This window comes from Hylobates moloch, unplaced genomic scaffold (assembly GCF_009828535.3).
Source record: "Hylobates moloch isolate HMO894 unplaced genomic scaffold, HMol_V3 SCAFFOLD_19, whole genome shotgun sequence".
Classification (NCBI taxonomy): Eukaryota; Metazoa; Chordata; class Mammalia; order Primates; family Hylobatidae; genus Hylobates; species Hylobates moloch.
In genome coordinates this window covers 48,853,529-48,872,957 of record NW_026652294.1, presented here as the reverse complement: position 1 = coordinate 48,872,957, position 19,429 = coordinate 48,853,529, and the positions used below count along the sequence as shown (strand labels likewise).

General features: G+C 35.8%; 1 protein-coding gene across 9 annotated transcripts in view; it reads left to right on the top strand.

The window, feature by feature from the left end:
* TANC2 (tetratricopeptide repeat, ankyrin repeat and coiled-coil containing 2) overlaps positions 1–19,429 on the top strand; it is a 486,082-nt gene that overhangs the window by 314,934 nt on the left and 151,719 nt on the right. For all 9 annotated transcript variants that reach the window (XM_058432006.1, XM_058432005.1, XM_032138883.2 and 6 more), the window contains one exon: positions 3,035–3,160. In XM_058432006.1, the coding sequence (XP_058287989.1) occupies positions 3,035–3,160 (126 nt within the window). The remainder of the gene's footprint in view (positions 1–3,034; positions 3,161–19,429) is intronic.

Genomic DNA, 19,429 nt, shown 5'->3' with positions numbered 1-19,429 from the left:
AAGCTGCTAATAGTGTGTGCGGCTTGCTGGCATTGGAGAGGCACAGGAAAAGAGCAAAGAAGTCGTTACCAGCCTGGGCAACAAAGAGAGACTCTGTCTCTACAAATAGTAATTTTAAAAAATTAGCTGAGCATGGTGATGCATGCCTGTAGTTCTAGCTACTTGGGAGTCTCAAGTGGGAGGAGACCCTAAGCCTGGGAGGTCAAGGCTGCAGTGAGCCATGACTGCACCACTGCACTCTAATCTGGGCGACAGAGTGAGACTTCGTCTCAAAAGAAAAGGAACTCATTACCTTCTCCTGTTGCCAACATCACTCCCAAATATATTTACCATACTCTAAATGTCATGATATCAAGAGTTTACTCTGTTACAATAGTTGCAACAGTTTCTGAGCTCTATGTAGTCCTTGTGCAGAGGAAGATTTTTGGTGAAAGCTTCTGCTTAGAATCAGTTACAAGTTGTGTATCCCTAATCTGAAATGCTCCAAATTCATAACTTTTTGAGTGCTGACTTGATGCTCAAAAGGAAATGCTCATTGGAGCGTTTCATATTTCAGATTTTTGGATTATGAATGCTGAACCAGTAAGTATAATGTAAATATTTCAGAATCTCCTCCAAAATTCAAAATTTAAAACACTTTTAGTCCCAGGTATTTCAGGGAAGGGATACTCAACCTGTATCAGTCTTCTTAATCAACTGACTTGTCTCCCTGGGCCAATGGTATGGCCTCTGTTTGGGATTAATGACCCATTTTCAGAACTGCTGTGGAATACATATGAATTGGAATCTATATCTGTGAAAAGTAGGATATCCTAATACAAAGGACTCATATAATGACTAATGTTTTGTAACTACTTAGTAAGTGTTTTAGGTAATATTTATGTTCAAAATATCCAGGAAGGGAAGGGAGATGATGCTTGTAGTAATAGTTTTAGTAAAATTAGGGGAATAGTTGTGCTCAGACTCTCCTAATAATATTGTCTTAATATGGGAGAGGCCAAAAATTACCCATAGGGATTCTTAGCAAATACATAGAAATCTTCCAAGCATCTCTCCAGGCAAGAAGCCCATTCATTTCTCTTAAGAGACTAGACAGAATGTCTTCGTTGTTACACTGTCTGATTTTTTTGTTTCCCTTTAAAATAAAAGCCATAATTCAAGAAAAGCATGTGGCACACTACCCAGCACATTACAGCTGTTTAATAAATACATGTGCATTCCTTTTAGTTCTTTTCACCTTAGTAATAAACTTTTAAAAAGATTATTCCTTCTTCTTTTTGATATAAGCAGAAGAATCATCTATACCATCAAGAGAAAGAGGGGGTAAAAGGTAGAGAAATAGAACCATATTGCTAATAACAAGAGTTATGCAAAGTGGAAATATGGTGTATCAAGAGATAGTGACATGTTCAGGCGTAAGCTATACAACTACATTGAAAGAGATAACAGAGTTGAGCATTACACAGGTGCTGGATGGGACAGCCCTTAAGGTCCATTCCATTCCTGTAATTTTAATAAAATTTTAATAAAATATTCTTTTGACTGCTATCTGCTACATTCTTTAGTAAAATGTTTCCTTGCTCATCTTTTTTCTTTCCTATACACTGATTAGGAACTATGGTAAAGGTATTGTTACGGCACAGTGCTGACATTTTTTTACTAACAATTTTGTTATATTTGTTAAAGGAATGAACAGATTAACAAATGAATATCAGTACCCAATGTCAATCATCATAAACAACTTATATATGAGGTTGGAGATGTAAGTTTACTTACTGTCAAATTCTTGTTTCCTTATGCTGAGGGAATTCTGAGCTGTCTCCCCTTCCTCTTTTGCTTCTTAGTTTATATTGAAGAGCTTATTTATAATCAGCTATTCGGTAAGGTAGTATGTATCATTGGTGGCAAAATTGGATTTGTTGATTAAAATTTTGGATTATAAAGTCTTTGAGGCAAATGACCATGTAATCTCAGCACATCATACAATACAGAAATATACTCCCCAAGTATTTGGTGGCAAAACATTTGAGGCCCAGCCGCCATAAAAAGATAATCTTAGGGGTTTTTTTTTCCCTCTCACCAACTCAAACCAGTTGTTAGTAATAAGTTGGTAGCTAATATTTTCTTCCTTTTTTTGTGTTGTTGTTGTTGTTGTTTGAAACAGGGTCTCTCTGTTGCCCAGGCTGTAGTGCAATGGCATGATCATGGCTGGCTGCAGCCTTGACCTCCCAGCCACAGTCAATCCTCCCATCTCAGCCTCCTGAGTAGCTGTGGCTACAGGTGCACACCACCACGCCTGTCTAATTTTTTTGTGCATTTTTTGTGGAGACGGGGTTTCGCCATGTTGCCCAGGCTGGTCTTGAACTCCTGGGCTCAAGCGATCCACCCTCCTCAGCCTCCCAAAGTCCTGGGATTACTAGCATGAACCACTGGTAGCTAGTATTTTCAGACAATAAAATTGATACTCTAGTATTTCTTATAATTTGAAACATTTTTGTAAAATGAATGTTTTCTTTCACTCAGTTTTTAGTAAAAACCCATTTACTATTTCTTTTGATAACAAAGAAACTTCCTTTTTGTTACTGTCTCTGCAGCTTTCATGATCCAGACATTCAGAAGCAAGATGGCATTTTAAGCTTTTGGACTAGCATTTTGTTTTTCATTTTAAATCTCAAATCTACCATTATCTATTTCTTTTATGAAGTAAGGGTTTATGTTTATTTGCTTAGTTTGTTTTGCTTTTTGAATAGGAAATATTTAATCCTTCTGTTTAAGGTTATAGAACCTCTTAGCAAGCACAGGTTTATTATGTACTATCTTAAAGAGCAAGTGAAATGAAGGGTTGTTATTTTTTACAAACCACTTATTTGGATTTTTAAAGGCATAAAATACATGTATTTTATATATATTACATATTTTGCATATGTATTTTTTGGCTGCAGTAAGCCCTGATTCCAAAGTTCTGGAGATACAGACTAGCTGAAAGACATTTTCTGAACTTAAATATTCTAACTAAACTTTTCTTTCTTGTCAGCCACCAGCTCTGCCCACTTGGAAGACCTTGCTTACCTGGATGAGCAGAGACATACACCTTTGAGAACTTCTCTACGAATGCCAAGACAGAGTATGGGCGGTGCTCGCACACAGCAGGATTTAAGAGGTTAGAACCACAGAAGGGCTTTAAGGATGCCCGGGAACAGATGGAAATGGGCAAAGGCCAAAAAGTTCTTTGTTTCCTATTCCCATACTTATTTAAACCTCCCTTAAGAAGTGAAATGATCCATTTTAGCATGTGACCAGTTCATTTCTGCTGAGTCTAGAGAAAGATAAACACAAATACATTGTACTCCTCATAGACAGGCATTGTGTAATTATCAACATTTGGAAGCATTAGTTCCTCGAAATTCTGAAAGAAAACAAATGTAAAGGGGCTGTGGTAATGGGGGAAATAATCTTTCTAAGATCTTGGATTTCAGAAGTGACTGTGGACAAGATTCAGCCCTAGCCATATTGCAGGTGAACTATGCTGATCATAATGTACAGGTTGAGCATCCCTAATCCGAAAATCCAAAATCCAAAATGCTTCGAAATCCAAAACTTTCTGAGTGCCAACATGACACCACAAGTGGAAAATTCCACACCTAGCCTCATGTGATGGGTTGCAGTGAAAACTTTGTTTCACAAAATGTTGAGTAAAATTACCTTCAGGCTGTGTGTATAAGGTGTGTATGAAACATATGAATTTCTTGTTTAGACCCAAGTCCTATCTCCAAGATCTTTCATTACATATATGCAAATATTCCAAAGTCCAAAAAAATCTGAAATTCAAAACACTTCTGATCCCAAGCATTTTAGATAAGGGATACTCAGACTGTATTTTGCTAGGGAATTTTTTTTCATTTTTGTTTTAGTGGCCATTTCTAGTAACATGCAATATTTTAATTATCTTGGTCTTTTAGAAAGTGCCTATAATCCTGGCCTAGCAAGATCTACACAACCTATCCTTTTCTCACGCAGGTACCTGTTGCCTTACCTTCTTTGTGGCATGCTACACGCTTCTCCAAGCTGGCACTGGATCTTTTTTAAAGACTGTCATTTTGTTTTAATGATGGTCTAGTTGAGGAGCCTCTTATTGGTATTTCTGTGCCTCTCGTTTGCTCAAAATGAGCCAAACTGTCTCTGATAGCTTTTAACAGATAGTCTCCTTTCTCTGGTATGTTAGCAATCTGTATCTCTACCATAGGTGTGTTTTTAATTTTATCTTACAGATTATTTTCATCTTTCTTTAGCTCTCTTCCTCACTCCTTGTCCTATTCCCTACTCTAAGCAGTATAGTGCCACGTGCACAATTCCCACAGGAAGGAATTTATACATGCCTGCTGTCCACTCTAGACATCATTATGCTAACAGTTTTTCAGTGATAGCTAAGCAAATAGGAGCATAAAATAATTGATTGTATTGCAACAATTACCATACCTCCCATCAACAGCAGTTAGTTGATAGCCTCAATCATACTTTTAGTTCCCAGTCCTTTTGTCCATCCTGCTTGCCAGTTCTTCAGTTTGTCATATACCAGTTGTGTGGCATATGCAACTGTGTATTTACAGTCCAGAAAATGGAAATATATCAAGCACTATTTTAGATTGATTACATCTAAAGCCTGAATAAATTTGATCAAGAGACCAAATAGTTGATTTGTGCCCCGACCAGAATGCACAGTCGTAGTAAAGAGGATTGGACAGAACTACTGATCTATATGGACCTTCAGATTTGATTGAAAATCTGCCACATTGGCATCATCTTCCATCTCATTACTAAAAAACATACTGACATTGTTGACTTTATTTTCTGCTTTACTAGTCATTGAATAATAGATGTTATACTATATAGAAAACAAAATTATTTGACAGATTTCAGCAGTAAAATTTTTGGGAAACCTTTATGTTGAGTTCTGTTGATATGTGATAGCACCTATCTGCTTCTAGTATCTGAAGATTTAATAAGGTCTTTAACAGATACATTCTGGTGAGCTTGATGTTTACAAATACCAGTTTTATCTGGAATGCAACAAAGATCTTTTCCATTGCATTGATCTTCAGCCGAAACATTCAGTGAAACAACAAAAGCACATTCAAAGATTTTTCCAAAGCTTACCTAAATCTTTAGGAAGGGTTCTGACTGAATAATGAATTTCTAAAAATACTAATTTCATATTCCTTGCAAATAATGTCTTAACTTATTGTTTACATTAATACTTAAGCTGGAGTTTGTCCATTGATGAAGATGCTATGATGTTAGTATTTCAGTTCCTTGAAGTCATCTTTATTTTTCAAGAGCTTTCCTTTTAGCAGTCTAAATGGTTAGAACATGCCATCCAGCTGAGTACATTGATCCATAAGAAGCAAGGTGTTTACTTAGCACTGTAAAGTACACTAAAAGTAGTAATAACTTTAATTCAGAATTTTCAGAATTTAGAGTCCCTGAACAATAACCTTCTCTCAAAAAGTAACATGTTATCTTGATTATTGTTTACAGATGAATTGTATGGCTTAGGATACAACTTAAAACACATTATCAAGAAAGGAAAGCAAACTTGGGCAGATAAACTTTCCTTATGTTTCTTCAGGCCTGCTTGGCAAGCCTTTATAATTTGTGGTTATTATATCCACAATATTGTGCTTTATTTCAGAAAAAGAGTCAGATTTATTTTCATGGAATAATTTTTAAAAACATGTCACATCATGCTTTCTAATTTTATTTAAAGGAATGTACAAATTGCAGTCATATTTTAGTTTGACATATTTTCTTCTGATAATGATTAAAATGAAGCTACCCCCATAAAAGTAATGAAATGATTGAAAATCTTTTTTAGTCTGCATTAAGGTGAATCTTTCCACTTTAGAATAGAGGTGTTTCTTTCTACATTTTAAAAGAGTACTCTAACAAGTTATGTGAAATAGGTTTTTTTTTTAACTTTTATTTTAAGTTTAGGGGTACATGTGCAGGTTTGTTATATAGGTATGAGTCATGGGGGTTTCTTGTACAGATTATTTCATCATCCAAGTATTAAGCCTAGTATCCATTCATTGTTTTTCCTAATCTTCTCCCTCCTTCTACCTTCTCCCACCAGTAGGCCCCAGTGTTTGTTGTTCCCTTTTATGTGTCCACGCGTTCTTATCATTTGGCTCCCACTTATAAGTGAGAACACACGGCATTTGGTTTTCTGTTCCTGCATTAGTTCGCCAAGGATAACAGCCTCCAGCCTCATCCATGTTCCTGCAAAGGACATGATCTCATTCTTTTTTAAGGCTTCATAGTATTCCGTGGTGTATATGTACCACATTTTGTTTATCTAGTCTGCCATCGATGGACATTGAAGTTGATTCCATGTCTTTGCTGTTGTGAACAGTGCTGCATGAACATATGTGTGCATGTGTCTTTATGATAACAATTTATATTTCTTTGGGTATATACCCAGTGATGGGATTACTGGATTGAATGGCAGTTCTATTTTTAGAATTGCCATGCTGTTTTCCACGATGGTTGAACTGATTGTGGAAAACACTCCCATCAACTGTGTATAAGTGTTCCTTTTTCTCCACAACTTCGCCAGCATTTTGTTATATTTTGGCTTTTTATTAATAGCCTTTCAGACTGTTATGAGATGGTATCTCACTGTGCTTTTGATTTGCATTTCTCTAAAGATCAATGACATTGAGCTCTTTTTCTTTTTCTTTTTTTTTAATTTTACTTTAAGTTCTGGGATACATGTGCAGAACATGCAGGTTTGTTACATAGGTATACATGTGCCATGGTGGTTTGCTGCACCTATCTACCTGTCATCTAGGTTTTAAGCCCCGCATGCATTAGGTATTTGTCCTAATGCTGTTCCTCCCCTTGCCCCCCCATCCCCCAACAGTCCCCAGTATGTGATGTTCCCCTCCCTGTGTCTGTGTGTTCTGTCATTGAGCTCTTCATAAGCTGGTTGGCTGCATGTATGTCTTCTTTTGAAAAGTGACTGCTCATGTCCTTTGTCCATTTTTTTAATGGGATTGTCTGTTTTTTTCTTAACAAATTAATTTAAATTTAATTAATTAAATTTCTTAAAGTTCCTTGTAGATGCTGGGTATTAGACTTTTGTCAGAGACATTGTTTGCAAAATTTTCTCCCATTCTGTAGGTTGTCTGTTGACTCTATTGATAATATCTTTTGCTGTGCAGAAGCTGTTTAGTTTAATTGGATCCTGTTTGTCAATTTTTGCTTTTGTTGGAATTGCTTTTGGTGGCTTCATCATGAAATCTTTGCCTATTTCTTTGTCCAGAATGGTATTGCCTAGATTGTCTTGCGGGTTTTTATAGTTTGGGGTTTTACATTTAAGTCTTTAATTCATCTTGAGTTAATTGTTATATGTAGTGTAAGGAAGGGATCCAGTTTCAATCTTTGCATATGGCTAGCCATTTATCCCAGCACCGCTTATTAAATAGGGAGTCCTTTCCCTATTGCTTGCTTTTGTCAGTTTTATTGAAGACTGGTTGTTGTAGGTGTTCAGTCTTATTTCCTGATTCTCTGTTATGTTCGGTTGGTTGGTGTGTCTGTTTGTACCAGTACCATGCTGTTTTGGTTATTGTAGTCCTGTAGTATAGTTTGAAATCGGGTAGTGTGGTGCTTCCAGCATTGTTCTTTTTGCTTAGGATTGCCTTGGCTATTTGGGCTCTCTTTTTGGTTCCATATGAATTTTAAAATAGTTTTTTCTGGTTTTGTGAAGAGTGTCATTGGTAGTTTGATAAGAATAGCATTGATTCTTACCAATTACTTTTGGCATTATGGCCATTTTAACGATATTGATTCTTACTATTAATGAGCATGAATTTTTTTTATTTGTTATATCATCTCTGATTTCTTTGAGCAGTGTTTTGTAGTTCTCCTTATAGATAATTCACCTACCTGGTTAACTGTATTCCTAGGTATTTTATTCTGAAATAGTTTTTTAATCACAATTCTGGTTTTAAATGATCCTAGAGATGGTAGTTAACGCTTATATACACTGTAGTGTGCCCAGTAGATAACTAAGTTTATTGACTGACTGATTTCAAGTATAGAGACTGTCTGAAATAATAACCTCTGGATATATGTCTAAAGAACATTTGAGGTGGCAAGCTATGCATTGATTGGGAACTTCATATAGGCAGAATCTTTTTTTTCTCTTTTTCTTTTTTTTTTTTTTTTTTTTGAGACGGAGTCTCGCTCTGTCGCCCAGGCCCAGGCTGGAGTGCAGTGGAGCAATCTCGGCTCACTGCAAGCTCCGCCTCCCGGGTTCAAGCCATTCTCCTGCCTCAGCCTCTCCGAGTAGCTGGGACTACAGGCGCCCGCATATAGGCAGAATCTTATACTATTCTGTTAAGAGCAGTGTTTCTCAAACTTTTTGGTCCCAGGACCCTTTTATACTCATAAAAAAATTACACAGGCGGCTATGGCTGTCCCTGTAATCCCAGCACTTTAGAAGGCCAAGGTGGGAGGCTTACTTGAGCCGGAAGTTCAAGACCAGCCTAGGCAACATAGAAAGATCCTGTCTCTACAGAAAAATTTAAAGATTAGCAATGCATGGTGGTATGCACCTGTAGTCCTAGCTACTCAGGAGGCCGAGGTTGGAGGATCACTTGAGGCTGTGAGGCCAAAGCTGCAGTGAGCCATGAGTCATTATGCCTCTGCTGCACTCCAGTCTGGGTGATAGAAGGAGACCCTGTCTCATTTTTTAAAAATTATCAAGCTTATATTTTTATGGGATAAATTGATATTATCATATTAGAAATTAAAAATAATATGTTAAATATTACTTTGTTTAAAATAATATGTTTTAAAATAATAGGGATTGTTGAAATATTCATTTATTCATTTTTTATAAATAATAGACCCATTACATGTTAAAGTTATGTAAGCTGTGGAAAATTCCACTGTACACTTGTGAAAGAATGAGAGTGGAAAAAGGCAAATAACCTCTTAGTACTATAAATATAGTTTTAACTTTGCAGACTCCAAGAACGTATCTCAAGAATCTAGGGATCCCCAGATGACACTTTTATTTTATTTTAGGATCACAATGTTTAAAAACAAGTTTTGTTGGCTCTACACCTCCAGAGAGCTCCCAAATCCAACTACTTTTCACCTCCTTCAATACTGCCTCTCACTGAGACTATTGCAATAGGCGAGCTCAGTGGCTCTCACAGTGTGGTCCTGGGACCAGCAGGAGTGGCATTACCTAGGAAGTTTTCAGAAATGCAGATTCTTTAGCCCCATTCCACACCTACTGAATCAGAAATTCTGAGAGTGGGGCTGGCAAGCCATGTCTTAAACCTTCCAGGTGATTTTGCAGATCACACTTTTAAAACCACTAGTTAGAGGATGTCATTGTAATTGAAGATAAGCTTTATGCCTCAAGGTCCATCCGTCTATTTACAAAAGTGCAAAAATGCGTAGTTTGAGAGCTAGTTACATGTTATTCATGAACATGGTTTAAGAATACAAGCTAATTCATTTAACAGTTGCCTTAATAGTAACTGCAGTTGTTTGATGATGGTGGTAGTCTTTTGACTGCTGAAGCAGAAGTTGGGATAACATCTCCAAGTGGGATATTAACATCAACATTGCTTCATTAGTAAAAAGTCCTTTTTTTTTTTTTTTAACTCTTCAAGACAGCTGTTTTGAACAACTGTTCTACAAAAATTGATGTTTCCAGAAACCCGGCCCAACAGGGGAGAGGTCATGTGAGTCAACTGTCCAAAGTTTCGTTGCAGCAACTTAATAGATTCCTAGCTGTCAACCGTCCAAGAGCTTGAATACTAATGATAAAAGTCATAGAAGATTGTATACTAGTACAGAGTATATAGCTAGCTAGCCTACTACAAGCGCCTTTTCTAGTCCCAAAGCCTAATGTCTTTGATAGACATTAATTTGAATTAATTTAACTAATACAGTTTTTAACTTAAACTTTTAAAATTAGGCTGGGCATGGTGGCTCACACCTGTAATCCCAGCACTTTGGCAGGCCGAGGTGGAGGGATCACCTGAGGTCAGGAGTTTGAGACCACCCTGGGCAACATGGTAAAACCCCATCTCTACTAAAAAAAAAAAAAATACAAAAATTAGCCAGGCATGGTGGCGTGGGCCCGTAGTCCCAGCTACTCAGGAGGCTGAGAGTTAAGAATCACTTGAACCCAGGAGGTGGAGGTTGCAGTGAACTGAGATCGCGCCACTACACTCCAGCCTGGGCAACAGAGTCTCAAAAAAATTTTTTTAATTATTTTTGGGTTCATATTCTTAAATTTAATCACCATTATGTTAATGTGGAGTTATGCTAAAAATTATCCACCTGAAAATGTCCACTGTTTCTGATCATCTTAATGAAAGCTCTCATTCCGCAGAGAAAGATAGAAACTAAGTTTGCTGCCTATTACAAGGAAGGAAGAAATAGTTTGTTTTTATGGATAAATGTAATAAATCTTATGATGGGTTATATAAAGGGAACCAGGAGGAGTTAAAATATACAAAGCAAATTCTAACATAGTGACTTTGAATGGTAGCTGCATGGGTTAAATTAACAACAAATTATTGAGACCCTAACCTGCCTGTTCTTAAATTATAACCACAATCTTCTACTTGAAGAAATTATATATTGCTAATTAAAACTTCATTTCTCAATATATGCTGGTTTCCTTAGAACTTTTACTAAATCTCATTACATAAAAGGCCATTCAGAGGCTTTGTGTTTAGTTATTAGCTACTTTAATAGACACTAGGTTGGAGGGCGTATGTACAAATGATAGTCTGATTCATTGGCAGAATTTATATGAAATTGGCCCTGCCACAGTTAACTTGGTTTTATCAAAGCAATAAATTTAATTTTTATCAAATCCATGCTTCACACCATTTATGAGTCCCGTACTGTTCTGAAACAATGAATCCTTTATGAAGATGACTAAGATGCATGTCATGAAACTAAATGCTCTTACATTAGCCTACTGAGTCATACATCCTGAGGTTGCTTAGTCATCTTGATCGTTGCCTGGCTGGCTCTCACATTTACAAGGGAATATTTCCATCAGTCTTTTCTACCTCATTGTTCATTATTTCATCCCTACAAGTAAGATTAAATTTTCTTAAGTAGATTCAAAACCCAAGGATAAGGTTGCATGCACATAACTTCCTATAGTAAATATTATATGGGTAGATTGTAAGCTTTAGTTGTATGAGGTTGTTCCCCTCACCCCCAACCAGCTCCTCTGCAGAGTACCTGAAAGTTTGAAAATGTCCTTGAATGTCTGCTAGATACTAGTCTATGCTTTTTGCAGTAGTCTGGTTGTGATTTTTTTTAAAGCAAACCTCTACTTATTAAAATCACTCTATAAGAAAATAATTAAAAATAATTGATTAAATAAAGTCACTGTAGATAAGTGCACAAATCTAATAAACCAGCCTTATTTGGTAAAGTTTGAAAACCTTAATAGTAGCTAAATACACGACAAGTTCTTCCACAGACCTGCAAGAGAAAAATAACCTTTGAGAAAGAGAAGAGTTTATAAACCACATAATCTTCTAATATTCATATACTTACTATAAAGAAAGACTGCAGAGTAACATGAACAAAACTCTCATCATGACATCTAACTCTGCAAGATATCTCGCTGGAAATATTTTAAAATGCCCTGAGTGCAGTGAAGAAAAATAACATACTCTTAAGCCATTTTGATGTTTTGATCTAAATTAAAGAATAAACTTCCCAATTAATCTTATTATTTTCCTCAAAAGTGACTAGGTCTATTAAAGTAACCATAATGCCAATAAATGTAATTAGATAACACTTTGCAAAAAAATTTTGTAGTAAAATGATCTAAAATTTTTAATCTTGTAGTATATAAAAAGTTTGTTTTGAAATAACTTCCCCAGATACTCATAAAATTACAGAACTAGATGATTTCATTTTAAGGCCACAAACGAAAGGCTATGTCATCAATGAGAGTTCACTTTAAAATGTTTTATCTTAAATTTCAACGAATTAAAATAGCCAGTTTTTATATTCCCAAAAATAAATGTTGTATATCACCTTAAAAGCCAACACTCCAAGAGCACAATACTTAAAACTGTATTGCCATAGTTATAAATATTTTATCAAATATTTCCTATTTTAAAAGCTTTACTGTTTTATGTTTTCTCTACATTTTGAGGTATTAAATGTGAGGAAGTATATAAAAAAGCAGCAACCTTTGGAGAATTGGGTTTTCCCTTTTTTTTTTTTTTTTTTTTTACTGTTCTCCGAAGATCTTTGTTCTCTTTCTGAAAATTCCACTCAGCAGTGACTGCAGATTTTTCTCAACAAATGTTTTCCCATAAGACCAATGTCAGAAAGCTGAAATTTAATATGCAAGTTATTCAAAGATTCAAAGTAAGGTTTTTTTCAGAGTAAAATAAGCCTTCCCCCTTTTTTATCCCCACATTAATAGAAGGCAGTGGACTTTTTAAAACACTAAGACAAATGTTAACAGTGAGACACTCTTCAAAATGTATAAAAGTGATAGCATACATTTATTGGAGTTCTTACTCTTTGTGGGCACAGTGCTTAGAGCTTTAAACATATTCTTATTTAATCCTCACAACACTTTAATGTAAGTAGTGGTAATAAGGAAACTATGTTGTAGACAACATAATATGAAAAGCAATCGGTAATACAATAATAGCAGTACATTGGCTTATGGTAGATACTCTGTGGTATTGGAGATGGCAAAGACTGTTGAATATTTCAGCAGGAGCTGTGGTCAGAGAGGATACCTGCTGATTCATTCACCCAAACCAGCTTCGACTCCTCTCTTCCTAAATAGTATCTCAGTTTTCCTCTCACTTGAGCTTTAAATCTTGGAGTCAGTATTGAATCACCATCTACATTATCTCCTGTATGCAGTCAGGACCAGACCCTGAGGGTTCAGCTCTCACAGTTTCTCACATTCTTTCCATATTCTCCATTCTCAATTTTGCTAATTAGCTTGCCTCCCTCCTCTGGTCTTTCCATCTTCTTCTTCTTTTTTTTTTTTTTTTTTAACTTTTATTTTAGGTTCCGGGTTGCATGTGAAGGTTCATTACATAAGTAAACTTGTGTCACGGGGGTTTGTTGTACAGATTATTTCATCACCCCGGTATTAAGCTGAAGACCCATCAGTTATCTTTTCTGCTTCTCTGGTCTTTCTGTCATCTAATCAGTCTAATGCCTGGCTGCCAAAGTAATCTTTCTAAAATGCAGCTCAGAATCATGTCGTTTCTCTGTCTTATAGTTATCATTGCCAGCATCCTTGTTCAGTTAGTATGCAGGAATAGAAATTAGCAACATTGAAAAGCAATTTTGAAGAAAACAAGTTACAGTTTATTACCTTTAAAATTAACTCTGTTGATACTTAAGAAAAGCTAAAAAAAAATTTTAAAGAATAGACACTTCCAGATGGACAATGAAATAGAACATGTAATGGAAAAGAACTAAAGGAATAGAGATAGTAAGATAATGTAATAAGAACATGCCAACACAATGCTTAATGAATTTTATTAATTCAGTAAAAAACAAAGACTAAAATTATTTCTATACCAGATGAGTCATCAGTATTTGGCATCAGTATTTTTAGTACTTAAAAAGAGGTAACAGGCCGGGTACGGTGTATCATGCCTGTATTCCCATCATTTTGGGAGGCTGAGGCAGGAGGACCACTTGAGGCCAGGAATTCGAGACCAGCCTGGGCAATATAGTGAGACCTGTCTTTACAAAAACTTTAAAAATTAGCCATGCACGGTGGTACACGCCTGTAGTCCCAGCTACTCAGGAGGATCACTTGAGTCCAAGGCTGCAGCTTCAGTGAACTATGATCATGTCACCACACTCCAGCATGGGTGACACAATGAGGACCTGTCTTAAAAAAAAAAAAAAAAAGAGGAGAAGGACAAGGAGAAGCAACAGAGTGACAAGGCAATCTGTGGAATAGGAGAATATATTTTCAAACCATATATCTGATAGGAGTTAATATCCAGAATATATAAAAAACTCTTACAACTCAATAGCAACAAAATAATGTTTAAAAATGGACAAAGGACTTAACATAGACATTTCTTCAAAGAAGACATACAAATAGCCAATAGGTATATGAAAAATGCTCAATATCACTAATTGTCAGGAAAATGCAAATCAAAACCATAATGAGATAGTACCTCACACCTGTTAACATGGCCATTCTTTAAAAAAAAAAAAAAAAAAAAAAAAGGACAATTACAAGTGTTTGTGAGGATGTAGAGAAATTGGAACCCCATACACTGTTGGTGGGAATGTAAAATGGTGCAGTTGCTATGGAAAACAGTATGGAGGTTCATCTGATATTTAAAATAGAACTGCCATATGATCCAGCAATCCAACTTCTGGGTATTTTTCCAAAAGAACTGAAATCAGGGTCTCAAAGAGTTACTTTCACTCCTATGTTTATTGCAGCATTATTCACAATTGCCAAGAGACAGAAACTACCTAAATGTTAAAGGATGAATGGATCAAGAAAATGTGGTCTATATATCAATGGAAAAGAGATCCTGTAATATGCTACGATATGAATGAAACTTGAGAACATTCTGCTAAATGAAGTAAGCCAGTCACAAAAGGACAAATATGACATGATTCCACTTACATGAGGCATCTAAAGTAGCCATCAGAATAGAAAGTAGAATAGTGGTTGCCAGGAGCTGGGGGAAGGAGGAAATGGGGAGTTCCTGTTCAATGGGTATAAAGTATCAATCATGAAAGATGCAAAAGTTCTAGAGGTCTACTGTACAACATTGTGCTTATAGTTAACCATGCTGTACTATTCACTTAAAAATTTAAGAGGGTAAATTTGTGCTTTAATTAGCCTCTCCCCCTATGGAAGAACAAACATCAGGAGTAGGCAACAGATGGCACTGAAATGTGAAGGTGAGGGGAAGTCCATGATGCTGCCAAGACTCCTGAAAGTGATTGAGAAATATGTAAAGTGAAAAGACTTGAACAGAGTTCGTCATCAAGAATGGGAAGACAGGATGAAAGCATGATCATCACTAGCATTTATTGAGCATATACTATGTGCCAGGTTTCATGCTAATAACTACATTATCATGACAGCCTCATGAGGTATATGTATCCCCTTTTACAGAGTAAGAAATCAAGATGGAGAGAGGAGTTAAGTAATTTGCAAAAGGTCACACAGTTGGTATGTCTGAGCATATAACCTACCATGATATAATACCTGTGGTTAAATGATCTTAGGGGCTATAAATTAGAAACAGAGGATTGTGACCCAAAGGAGAAGTAAATTAAGATATATAGAGAATGTAGCTGATCTAGTAAAAGGAAAAAGCTCTAAGCATTGCTAGGAAATACTAAACTCATGAAACCCCATGCTTTTATATAGCACCTGTTATCATATAACATAATGTGTTCAAAGGACTAAAAGTCTTAGACTAGGTGCAGCAATCCTCATTGGTGAGCACTGTACAGAAAGGACATCTCAACAAGGAACATAGTGTTTTCAAAAATAAACTGATTGTTCCCAAGGAATCCCCCCCACCGCCATTTTTAACTTTTTTCCCCCTGTGTCTTATGAGATAAAACTTTTAGATCAAGTTCTAGAAAGATCTTAGATTGAGAATCATCAGCTCTAGAGAGTTCTTTTCAGAGACATGCCTGACTTCATTGACCCTGTTTTTTACGAAAGATTATGGGGAAGTGGGGAGAAATGAAGTGGCAAAGGGATTCTGTGAGGGAACAAGGGAAATAACATGAGTCATTGTTAGTTCGTAGTCAGTATCACTCAATTCTCATATGTTTAAAATCTGATTCACATAAAGCTTTTTTTAGCACTTAGAATCTTAAAAGATTTCATCCAAGTCCTTTGTTTCACATTTAATGAAACTGCCTCCAAAAGCGGTTAATTCCACTTGCCCAGGGTAATAATAGAATAATAAACCATGAACTAGAATCCAGATCTAACTTAGTTCATTTCTCTCTTATCCTCTCCATGAATCTGTTACACTCTCAAATTTCAAAGATTTGCCAAATCTCAAGATGAAATGTACTTTTCAGTATAAATAGTTAAAACTAAACCCCAGATATGTTTTTTAATTGTTGGGTAAAAAAGTAAAACCTAGTTTGTTTTTTTTTAATTCAGTTTAGGTATTGAGCTAATCTCTATATAGAATAGACTGTAGGCTGCCAAGTAAATATCATATCTTCTTAATTATCGAGGACGTCTGCTAATAGTGAAGGTTGATCTTTTCCCTCCTATTTTTAAAAGAGTTGCTTTTTTAAGAGTCCTTCCCACCATCCTTTGTAGTAATTACTAAGATATGATGAAAATATCTGTCTCCTAGCTTAGTCTCTTTTGTTCTTGTTTTCTCCCTTTTTTCTTTTCACTAAAAATAACTTGTTTAAATACGTCTGTTACTTCTTTGTCTGATTCTATTTATTAGCAGAAATCTGATAGGGTTAGAAAAATTGCTAGGTAGATTTTACGTAATACTGATCTATAGGGACAGATTGCTGTGCTGAATGCTTCTGCAACTTCAGTAGGTCTTTTTAACTTGGCTAACACCTACCTATAAATAGGTAGCTGCACTGGCTGTACTGTAAGAACTAGTTGCTGAGAATTTTTAAGTTTAAAATATTCCTCTCAGAGTTAATGAGGTAAAATCATCATCTGGCACCTCTGGCCTGACAAATGAATGTGCACTTTACTAAAGCATTTTAAAGCCATAATAAAAACATGTCTGAATTCCAGCTTTTGTTAATGGAAGAATTGCCTTTTTGGACTAAGCCTTCCATGGATAACAATTAAGAAATATGAACAAAATACAAAAAATAACTATTTGAAGGCACTGGAGAGTGGCAGAAAGCAGATGGAAGTGGGAAGTGAGTTTACATTTGGAATATAGGGACTAAAACCAGTGTATTTTCAAGTTTGTGGCATTTTGCTTAAGGACTCTTTCCAACACTTAAGTGGATGGCTTCAGGTGGCAGAAAGCCACAGCTTTACTTACTTGAAGTATCAAAGGACAGAATCCCAAAGCTGGCAGAACACTGGAAAGTTAGCAAGGAAATTCCAAAAGAAAGGGAGCTGCAGAGGCGGTGGATCCCAAAATGTGTGTGTAAGCCCTGCCCCAGATCCTTGGCTGACTACTGAACCATATATGTATAGAAGAAATCCTAATAAGCTCTGCAAATAAAGAAACACCCAGAAGCTGAAAGAACTTAGGTATTTCAGCTGCTTATTATAACCGAGGAGAATTTGAGTCCAGCTAAGTTAACTTGAACAAAAATCAGCATACTTGAGAGAAACATAACAGAATCCAGAGGTTCTAAAATGTATCTGTTAAATCCAGTGTAATTGAATAATGTACCCCAAAAATTCATGTCCACCCAGAATCTAAGAACGTGACCTTTTTCGAAATAAGACCTTGCAGGTGTAATTAAATTAAAATGAGATCACGCTGAATTAGGGTGAGCCCTAAATCCAATGACGATATTTTTTAAAAAGAAGAGAAGTCACACAGAAGTACACAAGGAAGGGGGCCATGTGAATTTGGAGGCAGAAGTTGGAGTGATACAGCTGTATAAGCCAAAGAACACCATGGATTTCTAGGAGCCACCGGAAACTAGGAAGGGGGAAAAACTTCCTTGAGCCTCAGACAGAGCATGGCCCTAGGGACACCTTGATTTTGGACTTCTAGCCTCCAGAATTGTGAGAAAATAAAATTTGGTTGTTTTAAGCCACAAAGTTAGTGGTAACTTGTTATGGCAGCCCTAAGAAATTACTACACCCAAGAATGTTAGTAAAAAGGAAGGAAATATTATAATAAAGAGCAGAAATCAGTGGAGTAGGAAATAAACATTAGCAATAATGAATAAAGCCAAAATTCATTATTTGAAAAAACAAAATTTATGAACCCTATAAATAAAATTTATGAATCTTAATATTGCTTAAGAAAAATGGGAGAAAACACAAATTACTAATATCAGGAATGAAAGAGGAGATATCACTACACGTTCTACAGACATAGAAAGGATAATAAGACAATATAAAGAGAGATTATAAATGCCAGTAACTGCAACAACTTAGATGAAAATAACAAATTTCTTGAAAAGCACAACTTACCAAAACTAACACAAGGTGAAATAAAATATCTCAGGGTCTCTGTTTCCTTTGAGAAATTGAACCTGCTATCAAAAACCATCCACCAAATAAAACTTCATGATCAAGTGGTTTCACCATTGAATTCTATCAAATATTTAAGAGTAGGTGGCTAGATCATCTGACAGGTATATGTTTAACTTTTTAAGAAACTGCAAAATGGTATTCAAAGTGGTTGTATCATTTTCGTTCTCACTATCCATGTATGAGAGTTTCAGTTCCTCCCCATTCTTGTTGGCACACAGTGTGGTCAATCTTTTAAACTTTTGATATTCTACTACTATGTAGTGATGTCTCATTGTGCCTTTAATTTGGATTTCACTAGTAACTGATGCTGATAATCTTCTTGTGTGCCTATTTGCTATCTGAATATCCTCTTTAAGTTTTGAAACTTTTTTTATCTAGTTTGGATGCACGTCGTTTAACAGATACTTGATTTACAAATATTTTTTCCTCATTTATGGCTTCTCTTCATTCTCTTAACAGTGTCTTTTGAAGACAGAAGTTTGTAGATGTCCACCTTGTGAATTTATGTTTTAGAGGACTGACCTTTTAGTGTTGTGTTTAAGATTTCTCTGACTAATCAAAGGACACAAATATTTTCTCCTAGAAATTTTGTAGTTTTATGTTTTACATTTAGGTATCTGATTGATTTTGAGTAAATTTTTGTATGTGATGCAAGATATGTGTCAACATTCTTTTTCTTTTCGGTTTCTTCTTTTTGGAGGGGAAGATACGGATACCTAGTTGTTCCCGCACCATTTGTTGTAAAGACTATTCATCTACTGGATTCCTTTTGCACCTTTGTTAAAAATCATTCATCCATAGATATATAGTTCTATTTCTGGACTTCTGTTTTACTTATCTGATATTCTATATTGATACTAATAACGTACTTTATTACTGTAGCTTTATAATAAATCTTGAAATCATGTCAACCCTCCAGTCTTCTTTTTTAGAGTTATTTCAGCTATTCTAGATTCTTTGCATTTCCGTGTGAAGCCTTGTAAATTTCTACAAAAAAAAAGCTCTTAGAGTTTTTATGGAGATTGCGTTGGATGGATGGTTGGATGGGTGGATGGATGGATGGATGGATGGATGGATGGATGGATGGATGGACGTACAGACAGATCAATTTGGGGGGAAAAGATAGATAATTTGGGGGAAAATTGACTTATCAGTATTGAATCTTCCAACCTA